The 9,232-nt window shown below is 54.5% G+C and overlaps 1 protein-coding gene across 1 annotated transcript; it reads right to left on the bottom strand.

Annotated features, from left to right (window-relative positions):
* Positions 1-3,976: 3,976 nt before the first annotated feature.
* Positions 3,977-8,086, bottom strand: ABO (ABO, alpha 1-3-N-acetylgalactosaminyltransferase and alpha 1-3-galactosyltransferase). The gene is made up of 4 exons (XM_064290861.1): positions 7,778-8,086; positions 6,615-6,650; positions 5,981-6,165; positions 3,977-5,095 (listed from the first exon to the last, which is right to left on the bottom strand). The coding sequence occupies exons 1-4, from the start codon at positions 8,084-8,086 to the stop codon at positions 4,408-4,410; spliced, it is 1,218 nt and encodes a 405-aa protein (XP_064146931.1). The 3' UTR covers positions 3,977-4,407.
* Positions 8,087-9,232: the final 1,146 nt, after the last annotated feature.

Here is a 9,232-nt window from a genome sequence, read left to right on the forward strand (position 1 = left end):
GAGTCTCCGACAAGGGGCCATGGGAGCAGAGCCCTGAAGGGAGGAAGAAGAGTGCTTTGAACATGTGCAGGGAAGCACCTGGCAGACACAACGAATGCTTCAAAAGCCTGGAGACAAGTGCATGCTTGGGGTTTGGAGGATGTCTAAGTCATCTAGTGCTGCTGTAAAAGAAATACCACAAGTGGAGAAGTTTATTCTCTCACAGTCTAGTAGGTTACAAGTCCAAATTCAGGGCTCCAGCTCCAAGAGAAAGCTTTCTCTCTCTGTCGGCTCTGCAGAAACGCCCTTGTCATCAATCTTCCCCTGGTCTAGCAGCTTCTCTGCACAGGGACACAGGGTCCAAAGGCACTACTTTCTTGGTAGTATGAGGTCCCCATGTCTTTCTGCTTGCTTCTCTCTTTTATATCTCAAAAGAGATTGATATAAGACAAAACCTAATCTTGTAGATTGAGTCCTGCCTCATGACCATAACTGCCTCTAATCTCGGCCTCATTAACATTATAGAGGTAGGATTTACAACACATGGCAAAATCACATCAGATGACAAAATGGCACATATTTTGGGGGACACAATTCAATCCATGACAGAGGACAAGGCTGCAGGTGCAGCTGGAGTACAGGGTGCACAGGGTGAAGGCCAGTGTCCAACTTCTTTTGTCATTCTAAATAGATATTTGTTTGTACCTGAAGTGTTACTCTCTTCCTCAGAGGGTCCCCAAATCATGAAGGCTTTAGGCCGCACAACCTGGGTCCATCCCTGAGTAGGAATGAGGACAGAGAGTTGGTGGGAGGCTGCTCTGGCTCCGAGAGTGATGGAAAGCCTGGGGTGCTCCACAAAGGAGTGAATGACCATTGCTAGGACCTTCCAGCTGCTAGAGCCCCAGGTGGTGCCAACAGCTAAGTGCTCTACTACTACCCAAAAGGTTGGCAGTTTGAACCCACCTGGGGCACCTCAGAAGAAAGGCCTGGTGACCTGCTTCCAAAAAATCAGCCATTGAAAACTCTATGGAGCACGGTTATGCTCTGATACCCGTGGGGTCGCCATAAGTCGGAGTCAACTTGACGGCAACTAATTTTTTGTTGCTTTTCCAGCTGCTGAGGGGCCCACGAATTGGAGAGGCCAAGGGTGGGAGCAGGGTGGCCAGGGAGGAGGCCATGATGACAATCCAGGCAAACGTGACACTGGCGTGGACCAGGCTGGGCGAGGTGGAGGTGCTCAGAGCCGACAGGGTGTTGACAATGTGGATATGGCGGCAAGAGAGAAGCCACCGATGACACCAATGCTCTGGCCTGAGCAACCAGGAAAACGGCCTTTCCTTCCTTGAGCCATACGGGGAGACCTGCGGAGGGCAGGTGAAGCTTGGGGGACCTGGGACAGGTAGCTGGTGTGCCTGGAGCAGGGAGACAGGTTGGAGCTATGCAGTGGTCTTCAGAGCCTAGAGACTGGATTGGACGCTCAGGGTGGGTGCGAGCGGAGCAGAGTCCAGGGCTGTGCAGGTGGTGGGTGGCGGGGTAGAGCTTCAGGGCTCAGGGCAGCAGGTAAGGATGACAGAGCTAAGGAGACTGACAAGTGGTAGGCAGGAGACCCAGGAGAGGGCGTGACTCTCACCTTGCAAAAAGTGACCAGGAGGAAGGGACTTTGCTGCATCCAGGAGGACCCTGAAGCAGGAATGGTGGATATTTTTCTACCTCCTTATGCTCTGCCCCTAGCTGGCTGCCAGAAGCCCCCAGGTCTCTGCCCCCTTCCTGCCCATCAGCTCAGCTAAGCCCGTATCTCCACAGCTGTGTAGGTGTCTCCCCTGCTTCCAGAGCTGCCACCTCCCCAGCTGTCACCTCCCCAGCTGTCCAGGGCTGCCTCCATCCGAGCAGATGGACCTGGCACTGGGTCTCTAGCCTACCTCTGGGAGGAGGGGGTGAGAAATGGGAACTTCAGACCTACACTCCTGCAGCCAGGGGCATGGGTGGGTACTGCCGAGAGGTCCACATGCTTGTCCAAACTGCTCCTGGTCCAGGAAGTGCAGAGGCCCAGCACGACCCATGCCCCAAAAGATGTTTGTTGGTGGAGAGCCACCCAAACTCCGTCGCCTGCCTGACTCTCCTGTTCTGGGGTTTTGACATGATTTTGGCATCACAGAATGATGACAATGTACACAGAAGGTTACTCTCTCCAGAAATGAAAGCACCCCCATGAGGCACACAATGTGAGGGCAGACTGTCTGGATCCATCCCCAAGTTCAAACACAGCCCTCGGCACATAAGGACTCTCAGCAGGACGTGTATCCAGATGCCAGGGCCCCGTACTTTGCAAAGCCAGCACAGAAACCAAGGACAGACAACCCGTGTTCCCCTACAGCTGAGTTGAGGGGTCAGAGGCAGCCTGAGGCGCTGCTTGGGGGCATCCCCGCACCGCCTGTGGTGTGAGCATGGCTGGGAGGGGACTGGTGCTCCAGGGGTGCTGGCAGCCATCTCTTTGAGCCCTCCAGTCTCTGTGCACTGGAACTGGGGAGAAGACATTTTCCCTGAATTATTCTGGCTGAAAATGTTTGCTCCACACTGACTCAGAAAAACACACTCCTAGAACCAGGGCCTCTTAGAGCTGGCAAAAACAAAGACCTGTTGACATGGAGTTGATTCTAACTCATAGATGACCCTATAGGACAGAGTAGAACTGTCCCATAAAGGTTCCAAGGACCGACTGGTGGATTTCAACTGCCGACCTTTTGGTTAGCAGCTGTAGGTCTTAACCACTATGCCACCAGGGCTCCCAGGACCCTGAAATGATGCAAACTCACCACCTCAGAAGAAAAAGAAAGGCTGGTAAAGGTTGAGTTCCTTGTCTTTTGCAAGTGAGAAGGAAGAAAAGCAGGACCAAGAAAATGCAGGATTCCAGGCCACCAGAGGGCCTGGCTGAAGGCACAGAAATCGTTTTAAGTAAAAGAGACAGGTTTTTATGACAATTAGGGACTTCCTATTATCATATTACAAGAACGTGATTTCTATATTATTAATACGCTAATATCTACATTAGGTCCCGGAAATCCTGGTGGCATGGTGGCTTAGAGCTACGGCTGCTAACCGAAAGGTCGGCAGTTTGAATCCACTAGGCGCTCCTTGGAAACTCTAGGGGCAGTTCTACTTTGTCCTCTAGGGGTGCTATGAGTCGGAATCGACTTGACGGCCGCGGGTTTGGTTTGGGTTTATATTAGGTCCCTGGGTGTTGTGAATGGTTTGTGCTTAACTTCTAAGGGTTGGCAGTTGGAGCCCACCCAGTGGCACTCCAGAAGAAAGATCTGGCACACTGCTTCCATAAAGATTACAGCCAAGGAACATGTTTGAAGCAGTTCTACTCTGTAACACATGGGGTTGCCATGAGTTGGAATCGACTAGACGGCAATGGGTTTAGTTTTTTTTTAATCTATATTATCATAAGGAGCCCTGGTGGCACAGTTGTTACCATAAGCGCTCGGCTGCTAACCAAAAGGTTGGCAGTTCAAACCCACCCAGCGGCTCCACAGGAGAAAAGCCCTGGTGCCCCGCTCTGGTGATTACAGCCAAGAGAAGTCTGTGGAGCAGCTCCGCTTTGTCACAGGAGGTCCCTATGAGTTGAAAACAATTCGATGGCACCTAACAACAACCTAGTACCATACTACAATTTTTTTAGTCGTCATGGACCTGCAAGTCTCGAAAAACTGAAGATGGGTGGCCCTTGGCCAGGGGCGGACATGAGCTGAGCACTGGGAAGCTGGCCTGGACTTGGCTTCACCTTCTCCTCCCACCTGCACACAGGGGCTTTCCAGCTTTCATACGAGAGGTCTGAAAAGGGCAGCAATTTGGCTTAAAACTGAAGGGGCGTGTGCATCCCAGAAGTGTGTCAGAATCCCTCCGTGGCTGGGAAGACCACCTCTGACTCCTAGTCAGGCCTAAGTGTGTAGGGGGGTGCTGAGCTTGCCTCAGTGCGGGGGGTGCTGGGCCTGCCTCAGTGCGGGGGGTGCTGGGCCTGCCTCAGTGCGGGGGGTGCTGGGCCTGCCTCAATGCCGGGGGGGTGCTGGGCCTGCCTAAATCGGAGGCTGTGCTGTGGTGGTTGTTAGTTGCCATCAAGTTGATTCTGACTCACGGTGACTCCGCATGTGCGGAGTAGAACTTCTCCGTGGGGTTTTCAAGGCTGTGACTGTTCAGAAGCAGATCACCAGGCCTGTCTTCCAAGGTGCCTCTGGGTAGATACGAATTGCCAATCTTTTGGCTAGTCAAATGCTTGACTGTTTGTGACGCCCAGAAATTTTTCTCTACCGGACAGGAAAAGGACGTGGCGTTACACTCTTCCTGCTGAAACTGGTTCGGATTTTGTACACCATGCAGGAAGGCAGATGGGGCCTGCCTAGCCCCCGCCCCCTTTGAGCCCGTGAGCCCTCAGTTCCGGATGGCTTGGTGGTTCTTAGGCACGGCCACGTATCGCAGTTTCCTGAGGAAAGGTGGTCTGCGCAACATCCTCTCGTCCCACACGTACTCGGGGGAGAGCACCTTGGTGGGCTTGTGGTACAGCAGGTACTTGTTCAGGTGGCTCTCGTCATGCCACACGGCCTCAATGTGATTGGCTTCGTCCACCATCATCGCCTGGTGACAGGCCTTGGTGAGCCTGTGCACCTCTAGCACTGAGCCCCCAAAAAAGCTGCCAACATAGTAGAAATCACCTTCATCTCTTGGAATGTAGGCCTGAGACAATGGGCGGCGTTCATACGTGAAGGCCTGGCGATCGGCAGCATAGAAGCCAGGGTGGAGTGTACCGAACAAGGAGGAGAGGATCTCCACGCCCACGTGGTCACTGAACTTCATGTCCACGTCTGCACACACCAGGTAGTCCACCTCACGCAGGAAGCGCTGCCTGGAGAAGCTACTGATCATCTCCATGCGGTGCATGGACACATCCTGCCAGCGGGTGTAGTTGCGGACCTGGAGGACCACCACCTGCCGGCCTTCCTGGAGGGGGACGGGCGGAACGTCAGCCGGCCGGTCAGTGAAGACGTAGTAGTTGACCTTGTGTCCCACCATGAAGTACTTCTCAGCCGTCTCCAGGAAGAGCTTCAGGAAGACCACGTACCTGCCAGGGCCACGGGAGCAAAAGAGGGAGAATGTTAATGCGGGGTCTTGGTGACCCCCAAGCCCTCTGGGCTGCCGAAAGCATGACCTTTTGAAAAACCGGAAAGAGCAACAGCATCATAGCCCCCCTAGCTGTCCCACAAGGCCTCCGTACACCTGCAAGCATCCCTGCCTCCACTCTATGAAAGGAGGGCCCGCAGCCCCAGCCGAGGAGGTCAGAACGTGCCTATACCCCTGCAGTCAAAGAGAGCTGGGGCCGGGACCCCTGCCTATCTCTGCCTGAGCATAGGGGGCAACCGTTACAAGCTCCCACCCTCCGACTGGCCCTGCATTGCTTGGGTCTCTCTATGCCTGGTGGGGCTGGTTCGGCCAGTGAGCACCCACCCAGCCACCAGCTCTCTTTGCTCTAAGCGGGTCTTGCTGAACCCCACATGTCTGTCCCCCCATCATAGCGCCTCTGTCCTTGAAGGCTTGAGGGTGTTTTGTTGACGAGAGCTTCATGGAACCGCTGATATGTTTAGGAGAGGGGTCTGCCTAAACTATTCTACTGGATCAGGGGTCGGGCTCGGATTCTGGAGGCAGGGGAAAGGGGAGAAGAAGATTCCAGAAAGAAGAAGGGGTATCTCACATCCAACCTATAGGCTTCTAGGCCTAGGTCCTTCACCTCCTTTGGCAAGTCTCCAACCCCCTCAGATGGCTGGTCCCTCCCTGTGCACCCAAGGGCCCCGTGCTCCCTACACCCATCACCTGGTAGGTGTGTCGTGTCCCCGAGACCCTGAGTTCCTCGAGCAGGTATGTGGCTGCTGCACCTGTTGCCCATCCCTGGCTGGCCAGCAGACCCCTCTTCAGGGGAATGTATACCCACCCTCTGCTATCTCCCCCTTACTTTTTGATGGCAAACACAGTCAGCCCAATGGTGGCGTTCTGGAGCTGGAACTGCGCATTCAGGATGTCAATGTTGAAGGTCCCCTCCCAGACAATAGGAGCCAGCCAAGGGGTCAGGACAAGGACGTCGCTCCGACTGCACAGCAAGAAGCCACAGGAGAGTGTGAGCTGGCAGGCCGGCCCCCCCTTCAACACCCCTCAGCCTCCGTCTCCTCGGGGTCCCCAGGCTAACCACAGCTTCCAGAACAACTTGGCATTTGCCAGGAAACCAACTAGATGCAAATCCAGACTCAGACTTGCTTGAAGTCTCCGATTTCAGTGAGTGCTGGGCTGGCTGGGCCCACATGGGGTGCCGAGTTTGCCAAAAGGCAGAGTTGCGCCAGGCTGGCAGGAAGCAGACCCCTGCCTCAGCAAAGTCTTGGGGGGCAAGGGGAGAAAAAACCAGAAATGCAAACTGAAGGAAGGGAAAAGGGAAGGAAGCAAAATACTGTCTGAGCCTCCAAACCCAGAGGAAAAGCTAAAAGAAAAAGAAGCTGGCAGCAAGGTCACACCAAGGTTTAAAGTCAATGGAACCACTCTTTAGTATCTTCAGAACAGCCCCGTGGAGCATGTCAAATTTCTGTAAGTCTACTCACCAGGGTGTTAGCACCTTTGGCTGGGGGTACATCATCCTAAAAGAATAAAACGCTGTAAATGAGTTTGCATGGAAATCACAGGACTGTAGTAAGAGGGGAGCCCTGGAGCCAAGGTTGGCAGTTCAAATCTACCAAGCCGCTCCTTGGAAACTCTGTGGGCTGCTATAGGGTTGCTATGAGTCAGAATCGACTCGACAGCAATGGGTTTGGTTTTGGCTTTTGGTAATAAGACAGGGGATTGGTGTTGCTCTGCTCAAACCCCTCAAAAAACCAAACCCACTGCCGTCAAGTCAATTTCAACTCAGGGCGATCCAGTGTGTTACAGAGGAGAACTGCTCCATAGGGTTTGCCTGGCTATAATCTTAATGAAAACAGATTGCCAGGTCTTCCTTCCATGGTGTCACTGGGTGGGTTTGAACCTCCAACCTTTAGGTTAGTAAGGAGCACAAACCATTTTTGCCACCAGGGACTTCATGGCTCAAACAGCCAGGGCAAAAGCCACCCTGTACCAGCTACACTGTGAGGCCTGGAGCCACCTTTGTCAGGGCAGAAACTCAGCCCTGGGGTACGTGGGGAACCACAGGGGTCTCAGTTTCACCATCTGTAAAATGGGTGGATGGGACTCAGTGACCCCGGGACACACTGCACCCTGCTTGACTTAAGGCGGGGGGCAGAGATCTAAGGGGTTGTGTTCTAATTCACTGTGGGGAAAAGGAGATTGGTTGGGAAACCACCAGGTGTGCAGACACCTGCACCTGGCCTGAAGCCTGGCTGGTGTCCTTGGGCAGGCTCGTGGCTCTCAGAGGCCAGGTCCCCTGTCAGCGCAGCCGGGGGAGTGACGCCCACCCCTAGTGGTTGTCACAGGGCCAGCTCCAGCAATGGCTTACTGTGCTTTGCCAGGTGCAACACCCCATAAAAAAGTGTGCACGGTGGCAGTGTCCACAGCTAAGGGTACCCAAGAAACACCAGCCAGCAGGCCGCCTGGAATAGCAGCCATGACTGCGATTTGAATTTCCATGATGTGTTTAAAAGTGGGGTGACCACCTCATCCTGGGTACCCAGGACACTCGCAATTCCAGCACGGACAGAGACCACTCAGGAAACCCCAAGGCCCTGGCAGACCAGGATGCTGATCTCACTGCTTAAAGCTGAATGGCACACACCTGGTCAGCAGTAACACCACTAGCCCCGGATCCCTCAGGGGCTGGAAGGTGAAAAGTCACCCCAGAGCCTTCAGGAAGGAGGCCTGGGGAGGGGGGTTGGCTGCATATCTGCACATCCATGTACAGACTAGGGCTGGGGGGACCACCTGATGTGGGGGTACCAGGGGAGGGATGGTACCTTGACAAATTCCCAACTCGCAGACCATCTGGGTCTCCTGCAGCCACACTGCAGAGCAAGAACACAGGGGTTTTAGTATTAGTGTTGATCGCTAGAGCCAGACTGCTTTCCAAAGCAGCTGTCACAGTCATGTGGCCCAGAGGTCTGTGACGTTGGCTGTCTCCCTGCAGCAAGCCTGTTCCGGGTGTTATGGTTCTCCATTTTGGCCAACCTGCTATTAGGGTGGTCGCTGGAGCTGCAGTGATGCAAATGGAGGGACATAGCCAGGGGTCCCCATGAAGGGGGACAGTGTGGCCCAAGGTGGGGACACGGATCCGTCTGAGATGGGGCCAGTAGAACAAGCCCTGGGCATGGTGGGTGTCTCTTGGAAGGACCCAGACATGCAGCAGTCGGGGGCTTTGGGGCCCAGCAGCAGAGCCTCCGCCCTCCTCCACATGGCATCCCAGCCAACAACAAGCAGCCTGACACCTCAAACATGCCTGCCACCACATCCAGAGGGGAGTCCTTCTCCCGCTGCACGTGGACTGGCGTGGTCACTCATGTCTAACAAAGTGTGGTGGATGTGATGCTGTGTCCCTTTGGAAGCCAGCCATAGACGGCGATACAGCTCCAGTGTCGTCTCTCTCAAGAAGCTCAATGGTGGAGCTTCACAACCAAGCTGAGAGGAAGCCAAGGGAGGCCACGGGAGGCCGTGTGTAGGTGCCTCGCTGAGAGCCGGCATCAACCATCCACAATGTGAGGAGGCCTCTGAGGTGACCCAGCTCCAGACACCATCCGCCTACAAGCAGATGAGAAAGCGCCAGAGAACCACCTAGCTGAGCCCAGTCAGAACCGAGGGAGACACAGTTACAAACGACTGTTGAGGTTTCACACCTCTAATCAGGGTGGCTGTTACAAGTGGTAGATAACTCACACAAGCAGGAACTGGCCAGATAAAAGAGCAGGAAGGAGAGAGGTACCCCACAAAGGGCACAGCAGGTGGAAGGGCCTAGAAAGCGGACCAGTCTGCACCCTGGAGGAGCCACCACAGGCCCCTTGGCTGGACTGCATAGTGTGAGGCCGCAGCGGCGAGAGGAGGCTGGAGAGGTGGTGCAGACCAGAGGAGCCTAGTACGCTGTGTTGCGGAAATATCACTTGGCTACGTGAGGAGATTGGGGTTCGGGGTTCATGGAGACAGGGAGCTGAGCACGAAGCTGGTGGAGAAGTGCCGGTGCCTCAGCCAGAGTAGTGACCGTAACGAAGAGAAGTACGTGAATTTGAGAGACACTGAAAGGTAG

This window comes from Loxodonta africana, chromosome 9 (assembly GCF_030014295.1).
Source record: "Loxodonta africana isolate mLoxAfr1 chromosome 9, mLoxAfr1.hap2, whole genome shotgun sequence".
NCBI classification, from domain to species: domain Eukaryota; kingdom Metazoa; phylum Chordata; class Mammalia; order Proboscidea; family Elephantidae; genus Loxodonta; species Loxodonta africana.